At 38.8% G+C, this 22,363-nt stretch overlaps 1 protein-coding gene across 6 annotated transcripts in view; it reads right to left on the reverse strand.

Moving 5' to 3' along the window:
• spegb (striated muscle enriched protein kinase b) overlaps nucleotides 1–22,363 on the reverse strand; it is a 41,855-nt gene that overhangs the window by 14,047 nt on the left and 5,445 nt on the right. For 3 of the 6 annotated variants that reach the window (XM_026146009.1, XM_026146007.1, XM_026146006.1), the window contains exons 2-26: nucleotides 15,545–15,631; nucleotides 14,871–14,937; nucleotides 13,153–14,693; nucleotides 12,867–13,010; nucleotides 12,583–12,765; nucleotides 11,478–11,644; nucleotides 11,145–11,233; nucleotides 10,161–10,336; nucleotides 9,649–9,909; nucleotides 9,385–9,543; nucleotides 8,630–8,819; nucleotides 8,293–8,522; nucleotides 7,625–7,744; nucleotides 7,305–7,409; nucleotides 5,449–5,655; nucleotides 5,228–5,351; nucleotides 4,695–4,867; nucleotides 4,103–4,215; nucleotides 3,760–3,928; nucleotides 3,574–3,670; nucleotides 3,269–3,469; nucleotides 1,634–1,691; nucleotides 1,446–1,523; nucleotides 1,146–1,318; nucleotides 70–96 (exon numbers count right to left, since the gene is read on the reverse strand). In XM_026146009.1, the coding sequence (XP_026001794.1) occupies nucleotides 70–96; nucleotides 1,146–1,318; nucleotides 1,446–1,523; nucleotides 1,634–1,691; nucleotides 3,269–3,469; nucleotides 3,574–3,670; nucleotides 3,760–3,928; nucleotides 4,103–4,215; nucleotides 4,695–4,867; nucleotides 5,228–5,351; nucleotides 5,449–5,655; nucleotides 7,305–7,409; nucleotides 7,625–7,744; nucleotides 8,293–8,522; nucleotides 8,630–8,819; nucleotides 9,385–9,543; nucleotides 9,649–9,909; nucleotides 10,161–10,336; nucleotides 11,145–11,233; nucleotides 11,478–11,644; nucleotides 12,583–12,765; nucleotides 12,867–13,010; nucleotides 13,153–14,693; nucleotides 14,871–14,929 (4,844 nt within the window). In that variant the 5' untranslated portion in view covers nucleotides 14,930–14,937; nucleotides 15,545–15,631. Of the gene's footprint in view, nucleotides 1–69; nucleotides 97–1,145; nucleotides 1,319–1,445; nucleotides 1,524–1,633; nucleotides 1,692–3,268; nucleotides 3,470–3,573; nucleotides 3,671–3,759; nucleotides 3,929–4,102; nucleotides 4,216–4,694; nucleotides 4,868–5,227; nucleotides 5,352–5,448; nucleotides 5,656–7,304; nucleotides 7,410–7,624; nucleotides 7,745–8,292; nucleotides 8,523–8,629; nucleotides 8,820–9,384; nucleotides 9,544–9,648; nucleotides 9,910–10,160; nucleotides 10,337–11,144; nucleotides 11,234–11,477; nucleotides 11,645–12,582; nucleotides 12,766–12,866; nucleotides 13,011–13,152; nucleotides 14,694–14,870; nucleotides 14,938–15,544; nucleotides 15,632–18,993; nucleotides 19,063–22,363 lie in introns of those variants that run through there. The other 3 variants (XM_026146011.1, XM_026146008.1, XM_026146010.1) reach the window with 2 other exon arrangements.

Genomic DNA, 22,363 nt, shown 5'->3' on the forward strand with positions numbered 1-22,363 from the left:
TCCTGACCAACACACTGAAAAAGGTTTTTAGCATTATGGAAAATTGAAACTAATGAAAAATGTGCTTACCACAGATATGCTATTACTCCAACAGGCCTAGAAAAGTAAAGAAAAAATACAGTGTTTAAGATCAGGACATTAACAAATATTTGTAAGTACTGTATTTTAAAGCTTTTCTACTGTGATAGTCAGATTAGGGAAAACAGCGGAATGACCAAAATTACTGGAACCACCATGATCTTATTGGCTTTGAAACTGCTTTGGGACCAGGTGTACAACTACTCACATACAGCTGCTGTCTTAAAAGCAAAAGAAAACAGAAATAAGAAAGAATCAGTCTGCCCTCTATCTGCTATTAGTTTTCAATTGAATGCAGTCAAGCTGGAAATTAAATGCAATGTGTTTGTGCTAACTTGACAAACAACTGTGATAAATCCTCCAAAACTGCTAAACTGTTGCAGTCAACATAGACAGAAAGTCCCAGGAGGAAATTCAATTCAGAGTTCTCCCAGAACCTCATAAATGTGAAACAAAAATGTAAAAATTCCTTCACAAATAGTGATTTAGTTGTTGCAGGATGGCAACAAAATGACGTAGGGAATTGGCAACTTTGTTTTCTTTTTTAAATTTACTGTTTTAAATAAAATATAGGGTTCAAAAGCAAGGCAGAGTTGGGGTCTTATTTAGAAAATAAAACCAGAATCGAACCAGCTGGCAACCTGTTGAGCGTAGTCCGCTGTTGCAAGAAGATGCGTCACAGACAAGTTGCACTCATCAGTACAGACAGTCTCAGATCAACTGAAATGTGTTGACAATGTGTCTATTTTTTTTTTTTAACTAGATAGCTGCTATTTGCAAACCTTTGGCCATCTGTTAGAGAGGGATATCAGTTAGCCTGAGTCGGACTGTGATTGCTTGGAGACAGGTTGCTACCCACCAGGACAGATATAAGTGGTTGACCAGAGACTGAGGGCGTTGCACGTTCAGCCTCTGGGCGACCAGTTGGTCACTGCAACTAATTGCAACTGGGTTTCAACAAAAAATAAATACATAACAAATCAGTGCAATCATTGGGCTACCTCTGATTTTCACTAATCGCATGGAAGGTTCTGTCCTATTTTTAGTGTAGTGTGACTGAGTCATACCATATATCTGTTGCTTTTGACACGGGGCTCTGATTGACAATTTCTGGTGCAACAAATTCTGGGGTGCCATATTTGCAGTACTGAGCTTCATCAGGTGTGATCTCCACCGCGTTGCCAAAATCACAGAGTCGGATTTGATCACCATGGGGGTCCGCCATGAGGATGTTTTCAGGCTGATGAGAGAATTAGGAAATAATATCTAACCCACTGTCTGCTATGAAAGTGCAACTGATCATTTAAAAATAACCTTCTGACACACAAGATGATGGAAGTATAGATTGAGTACTCTTATTTATCTACCTTGATGTCCAGGTGTATGATGTTCGAATGATGAAGGTAGTCCAATCCTTCAAGAAGTTGTCTAATACATGAACGAACCTGATGGTCCAAAAAACAAAAACAAAAAAAACCAGAAGAATTTTTTGATCAGATAATAAGAAAATATAGATAAAAGTAGTATTTACTTAGTGAAAAATTGGGATCCTTACATCAGACTCCATTACTGTCGATTTTCTTGTAAATCTGTCAAGCAGCTCCTCGTGGCATCTTTAACGATCAGTTAAGGCATTTCTTTTTGTTAAATTAAATGCACTTTGTAACAAATTATTTATTATGTTATAACCAGTGTTGGGCAAGTTACTTTGAAAAAGTGATTAATTATAGTTACTAGGTACTTCTTCAAAAAAGTAACTGAGTTAGTAACTGAGTTACAAGATTCTAAAAGTAATTAATTACCTAAAAAGTAACTATAGTGTTACTTAAAAAAATGTTTAACCCTCTGGGGTCCAGGGTATAATTGGCCATTTTTAACTACTTTTGATGTTTCCTCCACATTTCACCTTTAAAAACTATTTACTTTGCCTTGTTTGGTATCATTCTTTTCAGCACAACCTCACGTGTCTGAATTTACAGTCATGTTTTCATTTTGACATACTGTATTACCACAACTGATCTAGAATCAGACAAAAAACATAAAATCAGAGTAGAAAAAAGTTCTGTTTTTTACTGTAACAACCACAAACATGTTTATTGAATCATATTTCATAACTTTAAATGCAAATATAAATTGTCAATTTTAAAATGCACAAGTTTTGCAAACAACAAAGTTATTTGCAGCCATTTACCTTTTACCCTTTTTTCTTTATAACCATTTCAAACTATTTACAGAACAATCAGCTGTTCTGCATTCAATAAGATGTCACACAAATTATTTGTGCCACTCCAAATATTTTTGTCCACTATAAAGGAAACATCACAGCCTGATACCTGCAGGTCTGACAGCAGCAGGTGTATCACTCCTGTTTCTACCTGGAGACAGCAGTCGCCTCATTGTTCTGACACACAACACAAAACTATCCACAACACTCTACACTAACTACACAAGACAACACATTAACTACACACTCCAAACACGCTAAACGTCACAAATCTCTCACATCTCAAAACTCGCTCTCTCTGTTTTTCCCCTGTGTTTTTGTTTGTTTGTTTGTTTTTGCTCATAAGCAGAGAGCGCTTGCTGCGCTGTCCTTAGACAGCAAACGTGACGAAACTATTGAAGAAAAAACGCCGCGTGTATATTGTTTATCATGACTCTGGTTTTACGTGGCCTATCAACACAATTTAAAAACTGGTATATATCACCTTGTTGCTTTGTCATCTTAAAGCGGTCATGTGATTGGCTTACCATGACTATTATACTCTTCCTCAGTCAAACAGCAGCACTCATGCGATTGTTGTGCGAGAAAGTGATTGCCGCCCACGGGAGCGCGCGCAGCTGCTTAAAGCAGTAGGGCCCAAATTACTTACAGCTACTTCCGTGCAACTGATATAAGATGCGGTAAGCTGAAGGCAGCTTCAACCGTCTGTTTGTTGAAAAATAGTAACGCGACCGCACTGCATTTTCTTGTTAGTAATGGTAACGGAGTTGTAACGATAGGAAGAGTAATTAGTTAGATTACTCGTTACTGAAAAAAGTAACGCCGTTACCAGTTATTCCCATCACTGGTTATAACGCATTCAATATTAAAATATTCTTTTAACATAAACCTGGTATATTATACTAAGGCTAACTGAGTACTCAGCATCAGAAGGTTTGTTTTCTGACTGCTTTTAAATGTGGATACATTTCAGTGATGATGACAACAGCATTCTTCTTCTCAAAGGCATCATGAAAGTAAAGCACTCTCTCGTGGTCCAGCTTGGAAAGCAGCTTCATCTCTCTCAGAGCGGATGTCTTCTTCTTGGCCCGCGTGGAAATAAACTTTGCAGCGTGCTCCATCTTGTCTGCCTTCTGGGTCGCACGTTTCACATAGGAAAAAGCACCTCTGGAGAAACAGTTCATCAGTTTCATAATTTCTTATTAGTTGAAAAAAGACTGTCAAATAACAGTGCACGTCAGCTGTGGGATCTTTTCTTAAAACCGATTTACCTTCCAATTTCCTTGTGGATGTCATAGTAATCAGTCAGTCGGCGCATTTTCCTTAGAATAGTTTCCTCATCGTCGATGGGATCTTCTTTACTTTTAGCTACAGCAAAGATAAAAGATTAAATGAGTTCCATCAATTTGTTCATTCAAGAGCCTTTGACACCGCAGACAGACAGACTGGCTTCTTACCTTCATGAACGGTGAGTTCAGCTTTACAGGATACAGATCCGGCTAAGTTCCTTGCTGTGCAGGTGTAAACCCCAGAGTCTTCCGGACGAGCATTTAGAACCACCAGGGAGCATTCATTATCATCGTACACAAACGTGTAATGACTGCTCTCTGACAGCAGGATATCATTCTGAAAGCAAATATGCTACGTTTTACAGCGGGTCGTCTTGCGTTTGCTAAAAACTCCCTAAAAACTCTTATGGTTATTTCCCATTTCACTAATTTAGTTAACAGCACAGAGAAACCAGTAAAGAATAACTAGTCATGCAGGGCCATTGTATTAAACACTATAATGGATGGAAACCTTGAACCACAAGATGTCAGGGATGGGTTTGCCCTCCACAACCACAGCAAAGCGAGGGGTATCCCCAGCACAAACATCCAAATCTTCCATAATGGTCTCAAATGTTGGTGGAGCTGTAATGACAGTACAAAGTTCAATTAATTTTGAGGCAATTATTTGCAGTTATTTTGTACTTAGTCTCCAAATATGTCCATCACTAGAATTCTGAAAGCAGATGTCAGAGATGATCTGACTGAGAAACTGAGGGACTACTCATGCTGATACAGCAGAGATCTGGACTCACAGTAGGTCCACCCTAAAGTACACTTCATCCTCCTTTTTGACACTAGTTCAGATCATTATCATGTTGTAGACCTGATGAATCAACACCAGTGAATAAACCCATTATAAACATAAACTCCTAAGGGAACATGTTAACTGAAGTCATAGGTCTTGCAATCTATTTTCCTTAATTCTAAACAATCCGACTTCTTTTTGAAACAGTCGCCCCCTGCTGGCCATTAGAGAGACTGCATTTCAACAAAAGCTTTGCTTTTAAACCCAGAGACTATGTTCATAATTTATATGCACACAGTCTACCTGAAATCTATACCTGCCATCTCCACAATGAATTTGCAGCTGTCACTGCCATACTTATTGGAGGCCACAAACTCCATCTCTCCAATGTCAGCGCTCTTCACTTTCAGCAGCTTCAGCGTGTGCTGGTCGTCATCTGGCATTGTCATCTCATATAGGCTTGGCTTGTTGGCCAGGACCACTCCTCTCCTGGGAACAAAAGCATTTTCAGTCAGGTCAGATACTTATAGGAAGGAGGGCAGCAGAGTGTCACTGAGTCAGGACATAATAATAGACTTTCTTAACTGCTCTGGAATCCTGGATAATCACTGGGAATAAAGCAGCTGCCTCTTTGCATACTGTCATACTGTATTTATGCTTCCCAGTAACAGTACATGTATCCTGTTATGTACTAAGTCAGAAAGGGGACAAACGGCACTAGATTCTCTCATGCGACAGGAATATGTTTGAATTTTTTTTCTTTAGTGAAATTAAAGTAAAACTCATTCATTTCCTTGAGTTTCTCTTTTTCTAAAAACAACAAAATGAAGTGTATTGACAGAAACTAACCTTTTCCAGATGACTGAAGCATTAACATGATTGAGAGTCATTGAGATAGTGACCGACTGGTTTTCCATCACATATACAGTTTCTGGCTTATCGATAATCACTGGAGCCTCCTGCACATAAGGACCTGAAGACATAAACCACAGAGGTAATATTTAACAGATTTGTTCTGGATGGATGGATGAATGGATGGATGGATGGATGATCTATAAAGTCAAACCTACCTCTGTCCAGGAGCTGCACTGGGTCAGTAGCTGGTGAGGGCTTGCTGAAAGCCTTGGAGGTGATGGTGAGTACCCTGAAAGCATAGCGCACACCTTTGGAGAGTGTTGTGATGGTGTAAGTTGTCTCCTTCAGGCCTGAAGCTATAATGATCCACTGGATGGAGCCTAAGGCTTGCTGTTGGATGGCGTACATCAAAGAGCTGGGATCTGGAAGAAAAAAAAAGGCTTTTGATTCAAAATGCTTTGGGTCAATGATTCCTTTTTATATCACGCAGTATATGAAGTAAGTACATAAAGTACAACATGTAAAAACTGGAGCACCTCACAGTGTGTCAGTATGTTATTTTTAGCATTTATTCTTGATGTTTTTTCATAATGAAATCTGCTGCTTGTTTCAGTGTCCCAGCTGTAAAACCAGAGATGAGTAAGTCTTACCCAGAAATGAAAGAACACATCACACTCACAGCCTGGCCATTTGTCAAACACTTTGTTTTCTTTCATTCGGACACATTTGGGACTACAATTTACAAAATGAATATTGTGAAAACTTAAACTTAAATAATAAAATAAATAAATCAGTAAAATCATTAAGTAAAAAATAGCTTAGCTTAATAGCTTATCCAACATAACCTTTTCCCTTCTCCTATTTTATTTTTATGTTTTATGATTTTGTAAACTGCCTGTTTTTATGCTTGCTTTGTTCTGCTGTGTACAGTGTCCTTGAGTGTTCTGAAAGGCACTTTTAAATAAAATGTATTATTATTATTATTATTATTATTATTATTATTATTATTATTATTATTATTATTATTATTAAGACAGAAAAGTAGCAAATGAGACCATAAACACATCATGTAAATCTTATACTGAGGTCATAAAACAGAGAAACTGAGAAATGGGATAATTTGCTCATAGTCTTTTAGACCAGCAGCCCCCAACCTTTTTTGCACCACGGAACATTTATGTCCGACAATATTTTCATGGACCGGCCTTTAAGGTGTTGCGGATAAATACAACAAAATAAAACCAGTACCAGTACCAAATAAAAAAAAGATTTATTCATAACACAAGGAAAAAGACCGAGGGAAACCCAGTTAATGATAAAAACAATTGCAAAAAAATAACACTAAAAACCGATAAAAACCATAAATTTCACAACCGAGCCTCAACTCTCGCAGCCCGGTACCAAACGACTCACGGACCAGTACCGGTCCGTGGCCCGGGGGTTGGGGACCACTGTTTTAGACAACCCAGTGTTTTTTTGGAACCAGAACTGTTGCCCTCTGCTGGACATTAGAAAGAATGCACTGGCTTTACTTTTTAGACCTAGAAGCAAGGTCCATCTTTTACATTCAGTCTATGATCAAATGGCCCTCAGCTCAGATCTGTTCCATGTTGAAAGCGATAGATTACAATCTGTCAGACTTTCATGGAAAGATGAGATAGACACAAATATTTTAAAATGCATGTCTGAAAGAGACCTTAGAGAATAAGATAAGATAAGATAAGATAACCTTTATTAGTCCCACACGTGGGAAATTTGTTTTGTCACAGCAGGAAGTGGACAGTGCAAAAGTTATGAGGCAAAAATTAGAATACAATAAGAATAAATACAGTACACAACTGTACAGAATAGAATAAAATAAAATACTATATACAGTAGAATAAAATAAAATAAATATACAATAAGATAAAAATAGAATACAAATACAAATACTATATACAACTGAGTAAAAATACAACGATGACAGAAAGAATGTTCTGCATTAAATGTGTAAAACAATAAATAACTTAAGAATAAGGAATATATTGTTTTGTCTCTTGAATATAGCACATGTGACAATGTTTTTGCTTACCAATGGAAGGGTCCAGCCTCCTTGGTTTCTTCCAGCTCAAGGTGATGGTTTTGCCAGTAATGGATTCTATGACTGGAGTCCCATCAGGTGGGTCAGGGAGGATGTCTGAAAATGACAATGGATTTAGGCAGCTGTATTTTTCTCTGGTGTGGTGCGGCATGGGGCAGCATCAATCTATAAGGTGTACTTGAGTACGGTTGTGTAATCAAAACATGTTTCTTTCTCCAGAGCGTTCAATTCAGTTCAATTTTATTTATATAGCATCAAATCAGAATGAGAGTTTCCTCAAAGCACTTGAGGAAGAAGAAAAAAAAAATTACCTGTAACATAGAGATGAGCATAGCAGGTGGCCTTCCCAACTTTGTTAGAGATGACACTCTTGTAGACACCACCGTGGGCATGGCACACAGAGCGGATGACCAGGCTGTGAACATCACGAACTGCAACAGGAGAAAGCGGCTTGGCTTACTCGGTTTTACACGACACAGACAAGGAAGACTGAGGCAGTGTGGATTCATTCAGGGGTGTAAGTGCTCAGTGTAGCAGCTATAGAATAACGACACTCTCTGTATTTAATTAAACCCTGATCTCACAATGAAATTCTGTGTACTTTTGCTCCACGCAACAAGAAAGAGGACAGCACCCTCGTTTTTGAAAATTGGTCTTTGTAGATTAAAGGTAGTTGAAATGATTTGCTGCTGAAGCACAGAAGTAACTGTCGCAATGATCCTGGCAATGAAGAAGCAAACAGGGCAAAAAGAGAATGATAAAATCACTTCCTCAATAAAGAAGTCTTTGGTTCTGATTATTACTGCTAGATCAGTAATGGTTATTGTACCTGCTTAATACAAGCAGTTATTTTTTAAATGAAGTAATAAAAAAAATATTTGTTTGCGTTTGCTGAAAAGAAAATCATACATAAAGGAATTTCCATACAAAGGATGGAAATAAATATCAGATGAATATAAATCCATTCTGCAAAACGTACACTGTGTCATCTTTCTGTCCTCTGTGCTTTCAATCCTCTTTCCATTGTGGAACCAGGCGATAGTTGGATACGGCAAACCAGCCACTTTGCATTTGAGCACAGCCTCTTTTCCCTCAATCACATCCAGGTCATAAAGGGGTTTGATGAAGTCAGGCATGGTGAAACGCTCCACCTCATTCTCTGGGACCTCTGGCTCTTCAGGTATGGAGGGCATTTTCTCCAATTTAGCCCTGAAGTGATGAGAAGAAGAATTGGATAGGTAACAATGAACACCACTGGGAGCTCAAGCGGAATTTCAAAAAGCACACGTGATCCAGAGAAAATCAAACACTCTTACATCTGTGAGGAGATGGCTGGACGTGGCTCCTGTATGTAAAGTTCAGCAGAGCTCTCTGCCTCGCCGTGACTGTTATGGGCTCTGACAGTGTAAAAACCCTCATCATCGCTGGTCACGTGAGAAATGACGAGAGAATGGCGGCCACCCTCCTGAAGAATACGAATGTCCTCACTTTCTGTAAGTAAATGATCTAAAGGAAAAAGGAAAACATATCCATATGGTTTTATATTGGAGGAGCATGAGTAAGATAAGCTAGAAGTTTACCCAGTAAAACTTTAAAGATAAGTGATTGATCAGAGATAATTAAAAACACCAAATGATAAAGAATGCAAAAGTCAGTAAGAGATTTTGTGTTTATAATTAATTAGATGTTCCAAAAAAGTTTCACTTTTTGCTTGCTATTAAGCGACAATTTAATTAAAACTTGACAGTTGATTTTATATCTGATTTACCATCAGATTAAGAAATAAGGCTAAAATCGTCAGTTGGCAGTGAAATTCAGTGATACAAAGAAAAAAGAGAACACTCCAACAATCACATGACCCCTGTGAGCAAGCACTTTGGTGACAGTGGAGGGAAAAACTCCCTTTTAACAGGAAGAAACCTCTGGCAGAACCAGGCTCAGGGAGGGGCGGGGCCATCTTCTGCGACCAGTTAGGGTGAAATGAAGTCAGGGGTTATTGCACTGCCCACAGAAGGAGTGTGTGTATAAGTGACAGCGTCATCAACCTAGAGGAGTATAAGTATGTTCCTACCAAAGTGGCTCCAGGTGACTTTAGGAGGTGGCGTCCCACTGACTTTGCAGTCAAATCGAGCGTTGCGCCCCTCAATTACTTCCAAAACATCCAAATTGCGAGTAAAGAGAGGTTCGAGGGAGGGGATGACTTTGAGTTTGCCACATGAGGTCACTTCCTCTAAAAAATGAAAAAAATATCTCTTAAGTAGAAACGAGTTAGAAGTGATAAATATACTTCTTCAAGTTTTGCATCATGCATGTGGGATATATCCTTGACACTTACCTTTAGCTGTGCTGAGTTTGCACATGTATGTTCCGCTGTCATCTTCATGTACAGAGTTAAGCAGCAGGCGGCACTTTCTTCCATCAAAGTGCATTTTACAATTGAGCAATGCTGGCTGGATCAGTTTCCCATCTGCAAGCCAGTCCACATCCGTGTCCTTTGGTCCAATGACGTGACACTCAAACAAAACAGTCTCTCCAGCCTTGGCTGTGATGTCCCTGACTGCCCGGATAACTGCGAGACCTGGCTCCACTGGTGGTGCTGGATATAAATAAAGTACATTTTCTGAAGATTGCTGTTAAGTGATACAAAAACGGTGATGTTGTGAAGTAGTTCCAGCCCTCTGTTTATGTTTTTAGTCACGTGGAACTATGGTAAAGGAATTGGAGGCATTTCTTTACAATGTAGAACAAAATTACTTCCCCAAAACTGACACGGACATAATTAATCGGTGAACAAGAGCGAAATGTCGATTTATGCATTCTTAATTAAACAAGCAGAAAAATACATACCTTTCACCTCCAGCTTTGCTTCACACTGCTTCGTCCCATACTCATTAATAATCCTACAAGTGTAAATCCCAGAGTCCGACTTCACTGCCGACTTGATTGTCATTTCAAAGGCGCCATCCTTCATCTCACGTACAATGTGACGTGGGCCTGTTTTTACCGTCACTCTGTCCCTCAGCCTACAAGAGCACATGGGACCAATTGTTTCTATATTTTTCAACAAGAGGTAAATTACTCATACACTGCATTTCAGTTTTTCAATAAAGGATGGTCAAGCACACGTTTTGTCCCACCACATTAGGGGGTGGAATACATTGTCTTTTCTGCTATTGTCTCTTTAGATTCATGACTAACTCTTATGACAAAACCTGCATGAATGACTCAGCCGTTTATTGTCAGCTACATTAAAAAAATAAGACTGGCATTATTAGCCGTAATGTTAAATTTAGCATTAAAAGAACCCCACAAAAAGACCAAAAGCAGTATGTAATTTTCTCTTTTTTTAACTGTTGTGCTGTCACTTTTCTATTAAAACACATTTACAGAGAGTGCTATTTTCAATTAAATCATATATTTGGATACCATATTTTAGCTCTAAAATTTATTTGTACATTTATTTCCTTTTTTGTGCTTTACTTTGATATAACTTTTGCATTTGCAGCTATATGAGACTAACTTAAAACCAACTATCTTATGAAGAAAAGTATCACCAAGTTAAAGTTGCAACAGGAAAAGGAAATGATCTCATCTCTACATCGTAAGATCACTTCACTGATTAAGCATGGGGGTATGCAAAAGCATCACATGCAATAAAAAATCAATTTAAAAGTTTTGACTTTAAAACTTTAAGTTTCCACCTCCTTTAATGAATTAAAGGACCATGCTCAAAAACAAACTATGCATTCATGTTTCCTCATGGTTTGTGCTGTCCATATCTTATGGAAGCAATGAGTTTAAGTAGACTGATGAAGTGAGGGGGGGACCTACCAATACAGCATAGGTTTGGGTTGTCCACTTATTCGGACAGACATGGTGACTTCCTGTCCCTCAATGACAGCTTGATCACTCATTGTTACCTGTTTAAAATTTAATGCAAGTTAGACGCTTAGAGATGCATTTCACCTGTAAGTTTTATGAGAGATGTGTTGATGGGGTGACCACACAGCAGATAATACATTTATTAAGGGAAAATTAATACTGATAGAATGCTTAGTATGGAAGATATTTCCATGCAGTATTGTTGCCACTGTTCGATTAACATACTATGGTCACACTAAAGGGCAAAGTAAGATTTATCCAATGAACCCTGCACAGTCTCACCAAGAATGCAGGGGGTTTCCTAAAATGTGTGTCAATAGTTCGCCTTGGCTCTGGCCCCCCAAAGTCCATGACTTCTTCCATGGGGCTGAGATACTCTTCATCAGATGTAATAGGGCTGCTGATATCCATAGGAACACCCAAGTTTCCCTTTGGTTCCTGCACAGAATCTGCAAAGCCAGAAATTGTACTATTATAATCATTGTCATACCTTGATACCTTTTTTAACAATCAAGTCCCATTTATACTTTTTTTTTTTTTTTTACTGAGAGCAAAACTGAAAGAGTACAAGGGGATTTAAAAGAGTTCACATATTGAATAAAACATCCCTCCTGTTTAAAACACATTTAGAACCTAAGATGCCAAATGTGAAATCTAAACAATGGTGGATTCACAGTGAGTGGAGCCACTGAGCCTCATTGGGCACTTTATAGGTTCAGTTTTGCCTCTGAGTTTCCATGGTAACTATAAGTGAGGTTATTCAGCTGGAATATATGGCGCACACATTTCGCTGAGAGAGATAATGACAAGGGAGCCAGGAGAGAAATACAATGCCAACGTGGGAAGAGACTACGAGATGATTTTTAAGACGACAAAAATGGCCTCTGAAAATGAATACTGTAAACTGGAAATTACTGCTTAGTACATTTACCTTTTTTTTGATTAGGCTGCATATTATACTAGTGTAGGGGGAGTGATAAATGTCCTGTTCAATTTCTGAGCGACTACAATAAAAGTTTAATATAATAACTGACGTGGCCTTTCTGTGTGGAGTTTGTATAATCGTCCAATAGCTGTGTTGGTTTTCTCCAGATATTCTGGCTTCCTGTTGCAGTTCGAAGAAATGCATGTTAGTTTAATTAGGGGATTCTGAATTGGCTTTAAATGTGAATGAGAGAATGAATAGTTGTGTCAGTGTTAGCACTGTGATGGACGGGCAACCTGTCCGGAGTGTACCCCACTACTTGCCCATTGTCCACCTAGATAGGCTGCATGCTTCGTTGGGTAAGAGATTATGGATGTATGTATAGATATGGATGTTCCTTAAGCCTCAGTCAGACAGGCCTTTGCGATGCTTTTGGTCTCATGTCCCAAAACATAAACTTACCTGCTTTAACTATAAGAGTGGCACTGCTTGAAGCTCTTCCCATCTGATTAACAGCAGTTACACAGTATCTTCCCCCATCACTTATTTTAGCTGATCTGATGAGAAGACTATGTCGTTCACCCTCCACTTTGACTGCATAATTTGCAATCCCAGTGACCTCAGTGTTGTCTATAGTCCAGGTGACTTAAACAGAGAAGAAAACAAAATAAATCCACCTCTCCATCAACTGATTCAAAGTTACCTTTAAGGGTTTTGCTGTTGAAATAAAAATTACAAAAAATTACCTTCAGGGCTAGGGGTTCCAGCAATTATAGTTCTTAGCAGTACATCTGCACCAGCAGATGCTACAGTATCCTGGAGGGGAAACTCAAACATAGGAGCCTCCATGGGGTCTTCTCCGGCAGACACATAAGAATCATCTGAAGAATCTGCACATTTTAACAAGAGACAAACTTAAAGTGATTTTTGTTCCTTTGCTCAAATTACAAAAATGACACTAGAGGACAGAGAAAGTCACTTTATTAGACATTACCACAAAAAAGCTTACAAAAGAAACAGAACAAATCTAACCTAACTCTGGAGACAGGGGTCGTGTACGACGGTTCTTTCCTCTGGACTTTTGCTGTTGTCCCTCTTTGGCACCAGCACGCTTCTGTTTAGGCTCACTTGTGCTTACAGGAACATCCTCTTCCATTTTTTCATCTTCAACAATAATTGTAGGTACCTTAATCTTAGAGATTGGTTTAGAAAGTTCCACTTCCATTTTCTCCTCTGTTGGAGAGCTTGGTAATATTCTTGGGGGTTTTGAAGGGGCAAGATCTTGCACAATGATGGGCCTTTTTTGTACCAGAGGACTCTCAGGTCTGTTTTCAATTTTTCTTACTGCAACTTCTATTGGTGTCTTTCTCCCCGAAGTCTCATCCTTTTGCGTTTGTACAGGAGACTCTTGGATGTGTGGGGATTCTTGCATTCGAGATACCCTTTGTACAAGAGGACTCGGTGGCCTTCGTTCAACTTTGCGCAACGTCATCTCTGTAACATTTCTGCTTGGTGAATCTTCCCTGTGTTGATTATATATTGCTGGTGATGATGATCGTTGAATAATTTCTGTAACAGGACTGACTCTATTGAATTCTCTCACCGATCGTTGTCCTGGTAAGTCAGATAACTGCATTGACTCTGGGGTGCCTGCAACTTCTCCAACTCTACTAACTGGTACAGCTGTTAAACCAGTGTCTGCTGTCTTTTGAGGTTGAGATTTCTGCTCATGTTGTGTTTGCTGCTGTTGCTGCATCGGTTGCTTACTTAGTTCCCTTTCTCTCTGTTCTTTTGCCCACTGGACTCGTTCCCTTTCTTGGAGTTTTTGCAGGACCTGAGGAGGAATAGGTTCAATTTTCCTAAAAGGCTGGCGCTGCTTGACCTTCAGGGTTAGCTGTTCAGTTGAAAACGATTTCTTCAGATGAGGTTTACCAACAAGCTTTTTAATGCGTTGGAGCTCCTCAGTGAACTTGTTTTCAATGTCCTGAACTTTTTGAGAGTAGCGAGGTTTCTCTTCCAGCGAAGCTGCTCTCTGTTTAAACATAGACCTTCGTTCAGCAGCATCTTCTTTTAGAGCTTCCCTAAGATCTTCCCTTGAACTTTCTCTAGAGATACCCAAACGGCTTCCTCCATCATCTGAATCCACAGATCCAGCCCGATTGAACCCTGCCCAGGATCTTCCCGAAATGGAACCTTCTGGAATATCAAGACTCCGTCTCCGCTCCTCTAAGTCACGGACCTTCTCAAAAACCTTTGAACTAGCCCTTGTAAGCTTTGGAGAGGGTCTAAGAGTAAATTCTTTCTTGGAATATTCACTCAGTGGAGTCTGTGGTCGGGAATCTTGGGTGTTACTTTGGGACACAGATTTTGGCTGCTTAACCTTTTCTTCAAACTCCCCAGGCACGGTGTCTTGGTATTCAGTTGGCACAACGATTTTCTTCCGCAAGCTAAGAGGAGTAGTTGAACCAGAGCGACTTGGCATTGGAGAGGTGGAGGTGCGTTTGACCAGTCTTGGAGATGGGGGTGGGAGAACTTGTGTGGGAGATTCTCTTGAAAAATCCTCAGACTGGCTCCTGAAATAGAGGATTTGAGGAAAAATCTGTTAAAATTAGGAAGCTGTTGCTAATTTACAACCTTACTCATTACTGTGTTTTAGCACTGAATTCAAGTCCAGTAGTATAGTCAACACACAAAGTTCTTTTTACTGTAATTGTTGGGGTTACCATCAATGCTGTATGTTTTGTACTTGCCTGTTAGAGTGATCTTCATGTCCATGTGTTTTACTGACATCCTGGGCACATTTTTCCATCACTGTGTCTCGTGTGAAAGAAGAGATGCATTAACACATTTGTATGGCAAAAATTCTAGGTCAGGTATTCATGTTCAAATCTCCACCAAATAATATTTCTATGTAAACACTGGATGAAGTGACTTGCTGTATCACTGCAGGCTCTGCCATCTGTATAGAACACTGCTGGTAACCACTGTGGAGAACTGAGGTTCTAAAAAGACAGTTATTTCCCTGATCAGACATACAAGGAGAGCAAAAGAGTGAAGGAGAGAAAGACCTCCAACACAAAAAGTACACAATATATATATATATAGATATATATATAGATAGATCTAGGTCGATAGATCTATATCGATAGATCTAGATCGACAGACAGACAGACAGATAGATAGACAGATAGATAGATAGATATACATGTTTGTTTCTGTGTCAGAAGTAGCCAAAAAGAAAACTAGAGAAAAAAAAGACAATGGAAATGAAAACTGTTATTTTTCATTAGGTTCATGTGATTGCCTTCAGCTCCATTTTCTTTCTTGTTGTTGGTACTACTATCTTACAACCTCATAGCAGGTCTCAGTACCATCCTGTAAGCACTGATGCAAATTAATGATTGAAATCAGAAACAGTTCATACCTGCAGGCACAGCCTGGTCCTCAACATCCCCGCTATCTTCTTTGGTCTCATATTGGTCTCCACCTTCATCTTCTGTTGTTTCAGAATCTGAAATAAATAAAACAAAATAAATGGAAAATTACTTGTGATGTAATCACATTTCAACTAGACCAGTTTGTGAAGAACATTATTTGGTGAGAAAATAAAAGTGCATTTGAAAGCATACTTGTAAAAAAAGCAGAAAATAAAAGTAAGGACAATCTAAAACTATTTACTAAATGAAGCATGGCACCATCTGTGATGTTGTTTGGCAACAATGGAAAACTGTCTTTCTGCAGTGGAAACAAAAGATGTAACAGACAGTGGACAGGATATCGTCACTATTACCTTATCATGTTCAGTTCACTTTATGGAGATGCTTGGTGAAAGAAACTGAAGTGATTTTCCTGACCCCCTTTTGGGGGTGAAGTGGGGGGGACTAACAATCTGAATCAGAATACTTTCTTTATACCAAAGGAAATTATGTAATGCCACTGAAATTTTCTGTGGCACTTAACTGAATTTCATAATATATGTAGTTGTTCTACTTGATGAGTTGACGCCCCCAGGGTCTCATTAGCACAGCTAAGCTGAATATACTAAATTTGTTACAGCTGAATTGTTGCTGAGTCTTGTCACCCATAATTACTTCAACGACATCAGCAAATTTATTTCAAGGAAGGGAATACAAGAAGAAAATAACTACAAGTGTGTTCATATTTTCAGCAGAAATGTATCCTCTTTAAACCTAAAAAACTGTTCCAGCTGTACTATCTGATAAATATGACTGTTCTTCACAGGCTGAGAGAAAATTCAGTCATTGGTAGGACTCAAAATAGAAAGCAGTATTGAGTCACTGGCATCCCAGCAGCTCTCATGAGGTGTTTGCTTCACAGTAGGTGGAACCACTTATAAAAAAAAATGAAATAAATAAATAACAGAAGCTATCTCTTGTTCTCTTGCAGTAAAAGAACACAACAGGGTAACGCTGGCCACAATGGAAATGGTGGAAAAATGTTTTCAAAAACAGGCTTGTTTGAAATCAGCAGACAGAAAAAAGTCAGCTATAAACTACACAGAAAAGCTTAGAGTCCTACTCACAGCTATTTAATCTGTATTTAGCTACACTGCACATTCATGCAATATTAATATCACATAACATAATTTTACATTTCAAAGTAAAACACTTTCACACAGACACAACATTGTAAAGAGTATTATTACACAGTATAACATCATATTTCTCAGTGTGACACATTATTTTTCCAAAGCAGTCATTCGAATCCGCTGATTTTGTCCAAGACTAAACTACTGAAAATTTACACAAACATACATTAAATAATTGAAAATTTATTGCTGTGCCCTTTACGTCAACTAACTTTCTCATGCGATGCTTGTTTAGGCTTGAATAAATAAATAAATAAAACTATATGGTTTGTTAGGTCTAGGGAAACATAATAACAGGGTGCAAATATGGACTTCCTTTTATGTGAAATACATGTTCCTGTATCCTTTGGAGAAGCTCTACTGAAAATGTAAGTATTACATTTTTTTCCTGTATTAATTTCAATAACAATTCATCGACTATGACTTTGGTCCTTTGTAGACATTCCAGGTTTGAGGAGCTCAGGTAACATTAATGTATTTGTACTCTGTCATTATATTAAGCAATGCTATCCTTCTCTTTGACACTTTAATCGCTCACCTCAAAGTTGAGAAATACAACTTCAGCACCTGTCCTCTTTGATATATTGCAAGGCAATAATCATTCTTCACAACACTAAAATATACCATCCCTCTATCCACCCATCCTCTTCCACTTATCCATAAAATATACCCCAAAATGACAAAACACAGAAATGATATTTAGCCATTTTATGGTATCAGTGTATGTGTTGTACCATTATCATTCAGTCTTAATCTTGGGACAGTTCAATGAGGTCTCAGATTCACTTTTCTGTGCTTCTTCTTCTTCATCCCAAGTTAATTAACTTCTTTTCAATTCGCCTCGTTCATTTGATAAGTGCCACCATGCCATGAAGAGTCATTATGCAGTGACTCCAGTAAGTCACTTATGTTTTAATTAAATATAACTGAATGAATGTGAATTATAATCGGGATATTTTTATTACGAAAATATACTCCAGTATCATTTTTTTGCATTCCTTATAAAACTAGCTTGTAGTATAAAATTAGCATGTCATAATATCTTGTTTGAAGTCAAGGGAGCAGTGATGTCTTTCTATGTTGGCTCTGCGGTGGACTAGCAACCTCTCCTCTGTGCCTCTTACCCAATATCTACTGTGAACCTAAGTTAGATGATAGACAAATGAATAAGCTGAGGAAGTCCCTGATTGGTTGCACATGAGAAGCAGACAATATTAAATCCCTGCTGACAGTGATTTTAAAACTCTTTTAGTAACTGACAGTTAATAACACTGTGACTGACTGCACAGGGTATTATCAATCATGCTGTAGTCTCAGAACAGTACAGTACATGAGCCTGTCACTCAGAAAAAAAACCAGAGCTTAACTTACAGTTTCCAAAATCCAATTTAATAATTGTCAAGAATATTTTTAGTGTCACTGTGAAATCTGTTAGAGGAGGTAGAATATAAATGATTGTCTGGGCAGGGGTGTCACCAAGGGGGGCCAGGGGGGCCAGCAGGCATCCCCAAAAAACTGCTGGCCCTCCCACTGCCCCTTTTTCGGCAAGACCCTATGTTGGTAATAGTTTAAATAAACGTGCGCACAAGAGAGAGGAAGACACCCTACAATGAGTTGAAACAAACTTGTTATTTCTTCCTGCATATATGATGTTTGTCATTCGTATTGTGTCACTTTGTATGTCTCATTATTTCACATCGTCACCCCCTCCCCTCCGCTGCGCCCCTGCATTGTTCTGTTTTTGGTGTGCCACCCCAATATTTGTAGTGGCCCCCTAATGGCCACCCCTATATCTGGGTTACAGTTGCTACCGGTTTGCTGGTGCACAAATAGACATAAAAGTGCACACCAAATAACACCAAAGAGCCCTTAAGTATAACAAGTAGTTCTGGAAGTTTCCTCTCAACATGGCAGCACTGCATGGAAGAATTTTAGTGAAACTTTTAGTGAGACTCTCCTGTAGTTTTCTGAAGTTCAAAGCTACGGAAGAGCTTTGAGGTTGACTGAGTTTCTAGTTGGTTATAGCTCACAGTAACACTGCTCCTTCTCAATTAAGGACTTGCAGAGTGAGCTCTGTTAAGCAGCACCATTGCCTCTGCCACTGTCAGCTGAAACAACAGTGTGGTCAGTTCAACAATAATATTTATAAAATGTCGGTGTCAGCATTTTAAATGAAATATTTTACAGCGCTTTAATGCTCTATTCACAGATGAAGGTTAAATCACTGCAGGAAGAAGAGAAAGATAAATTGAAATAGCACTTGCCTGTTTTGTTCTTTGGTCTGAATGTTTTTTCATAGGCACTGCTGGTATGTCCTCGACAGGTATTTTTTGTCTTGGCTTACACACAGCAGCAGGGTATTCCCCGAGATACACAGGGGGCTCCGAGCCATTACTACACGCCTAACTGAGCAAATTTCCTAAGAAAACATGAGCAATTTCTATTAAAAAAAAAGACTGAACTTATTACATATTGTAACTCTCCTAACATGCAGACAAAAGCTCCTCACTAAAACGGAAAGAAAAATGAAAAGAAAAGGCACTTTGGTCCATTACGTAACAAGTCAGAGTCTCAGCAGCTCTTGTGAGAGAATCCGTTTCTGAAAAGCACAGAGCAGAGACCTCCGTCCGCAGGTGGAAATGTCTGTTGAATGCATATCATGCACTCTGAGGGAGCCCCCCTGTCCACACAATAGCCAGCGACAGCGTAAGCATCTTCCCCCGCTGCGTTCCACCCCACAGGCAGTGCACACCGATAGGCAGAAAAACCAGTGGGAGTGATCCAGCCCTCTTGAGATCAGTGTTCTACAGCACTGGTTGACATTTTTCATGTTTCCCTTCCTCCCCATGTGTCTGTGTCTTTTTCATCAACGGGTATAATGAGCCGATGTTGTGTTGTTGGAAGAGAGGGGGAGAATCGCCGCAACGCTAAAAGGGACCTCCTCACTCCTCTGCATTGCTGGAGCACTGTTCGAGCTCACAGAAAATGTGTTAGCCTACTGGCTGCTTTAACTGACTGCACAAGCTTTGCTCACTGCTAGAGATTGTTGTTTTTCCACATGACAATTTCAACTGCTCATAATACTTTATTGTTTTGACGTAGTAATTGCAGTTAATATTCTATCTTTAGTACAGTTTGAATCAATTGAAACAATACCTGCTTGCACAGTAGAATAAATCAGTACACAGAAACATGCTTAAAATAACATTTCAGTTCACACATGGTTACACAGTACTCTCAGCAAAATGACTGTGTGAGAGTGCAGAATAAAGTCTATATTACTAAGATAATAGTTCATATAATTACTAATGATTGCAGATCACAAATGCAAAGCAAATGTAGTGAGCACTTTCATTATAGGAGCCACCTTTCGGGCTTAATTACATGGTCTGTTGATTATGTAACCTCAGGCCTTTTCGTTTCCTTGGCAGCTGAATATCATGTGTGACTTCGACGTTAACCTCACGCTCTAATGACATGAAATCATGGGCCGCTTTGCTTTTACACTTGCTGTGTGCTACAACAGCTCATTCTAGAATAGTTATGTAAATGTACAGTCACCAGTCACTTTGTTAGCAACACATGTTCACGTGTTTGTTAACGCAAATATCTAATCAGCCAGTCACATGGCAGCAACTCAGTGCTTACTGAAGTTCAAACTGTGCATCAGGATGGGGTAAAAGGTTATTTAAGTGACTGAAGATGGCACGGTTGTTTAATTTTCCCCCATGTAACCACGTCTGGCATTCACAGAGAGCAGATATCCAGTAAGAGGCAGATCTCTGGGCAAAGTACCCTGTTGATGCCAGAGGCCAGAGAAAAACAGCCGGACTGTTTTGAGCTGATGAGAAGGAGGCTCTGACGCAGAAAACATCTTTTCATAACCAACATGTGCAGAAGAACACACAACATCTGTTTATGTTTATAAAAGAAAAAATATTGGACAACGTATCAGTTTTGGGGTTTTTAAATAATCAAATGTTGGTCTTAAAGATCCTGTACTGGTTGGTCTTTACTCTTAGTCATTATATTCAGTTTGTCATCTGGAATTCAGATTTAGAAAACTGTCACCAGTACATATCCAAGGCCATGTGACCAGCACCGTTAGTAACCAGTTTATTTAAGCTCTTTTCATAATGTGTGGATTCCCAATGGCTGCTAAGTTCTTTTGCTTATCCATCACTTCACCTTCTTCTGTTCAAACATGGAAATCACAGTTGCATTATATTTCATAGTTTGGATTATGTATTCACTGAATTATGGTTTGTAGCTGTGTTTGGTTTTTGACTCTTGAAAAATCTTTAAAGGGTGCACTATGGACTCTAGTATATTTTTGCACATTGCAGTGAAATCCAGAGAGCTAGCTATTTGTTTATGTTTAAAGCTTTAATTCTTTGTTTCCATTAACTTCAATTTGCACATGTATAGAAAATTTAAACTACAAAAATTGACCTTCAGGATGTTTTAATTTGATATTTACTTGTGACCATATTGTTCATGTTAATACTGTTTATACTTGGACTGTGTATAAAATGAGTAAACTGTAATTAATATTTGGTAAAAGCCTTTTTATCAGACAGAATAGTTATGAGTGAGATCATTTTCAGAACACACTTTAGAAGATCGTCACTAGTCTCTGAGACCCTTAATAATTAAAGACCTGGGACAAAAATCAGCATTTGTGCATGTTTACATCTCGTGATGCCCTTCTGTATTTCTTATGAGCTGGATGGAAACAAGACATCACTGACACACTCAAAAACTCTGACCAAACAGACTCCAATATTCTAAACCATTTACAGCTCATATAAACCCCTTACCTGTCCTTCTGTCCATTGAAAAACACAATAATTTGTTGATGTACTTATGAAGCAACACGGCGCTGTAGGGGATTTCCACAGTGTAACTGTGGCTCCACCTGTTCACTCACATTCAAGGTCTAGGAGGAAGACAACACGGTGAGGAAACTATCCAAACATACTGGAAAAAGGCCACCGTCACACTCTGTGGCGACAGCTAATGTTCCCAGATGTAGGCAGTGCCAAGCAGTATCATTTAAGCTTCAGACAGGCACTACACCTTTCTAAATCAAATCACTATCAGCCAGTGACCAAAGTGATTCACTCACCTTATGTTTTTAGTGTTTTTCCTGCTTCCTGAGACATAAATCAAAATGAAAGCTAATGTTCTGTATCTGCTGGATGTGTCAAAGAGCAACTGTTTGGCTGCTTTACTGTCATAAAAGGTGATAATAGATGTGTGTTGTGTATAAAATAGCAAAAATAGAAAATAAAGAACGCTGCAAATATTTCGATCATCTTTCAGCTTATTGTTTGGTTTCATAGCAAAGGTGTAAAGAACCAAAAAGCTTTGATACGACCTGCCTGGCACCAAATGACAGACTAAGTTAGCAGCTAAGAGTCAGATGTTTCACACTGGAGATGGCAATGACTAAGCTAATAGGAGCTTAATAGCAGGTGGCCAGAAATACACGAATCAATGCTATTGTGGCCCCGTGTCTGGATGTGTAAATATGCAGCTACTGAGTAAATACAATAAATCAACTGCCTAATTAAAGGCAAAAACTAAATAAGGAAAAAGGCATGACATCATTCAGCATGTGGCAGACAGTTT

Source organism: Astatotilapia calliptera, chromosome 16 (genome assembly GCF_900246225.1).
Source record: "Astatotilapia calliptera chromosome 16, fAstCal1.2, whole genome shotgun sequence".
Taxonomy (NCBI): domain Eukaryota; kingdom Metazoa; phylum Chordata; class Actinopteri; order Cichliformes; family Cichlidae; genus Astatotilapia; species Astatotilapia calliptera.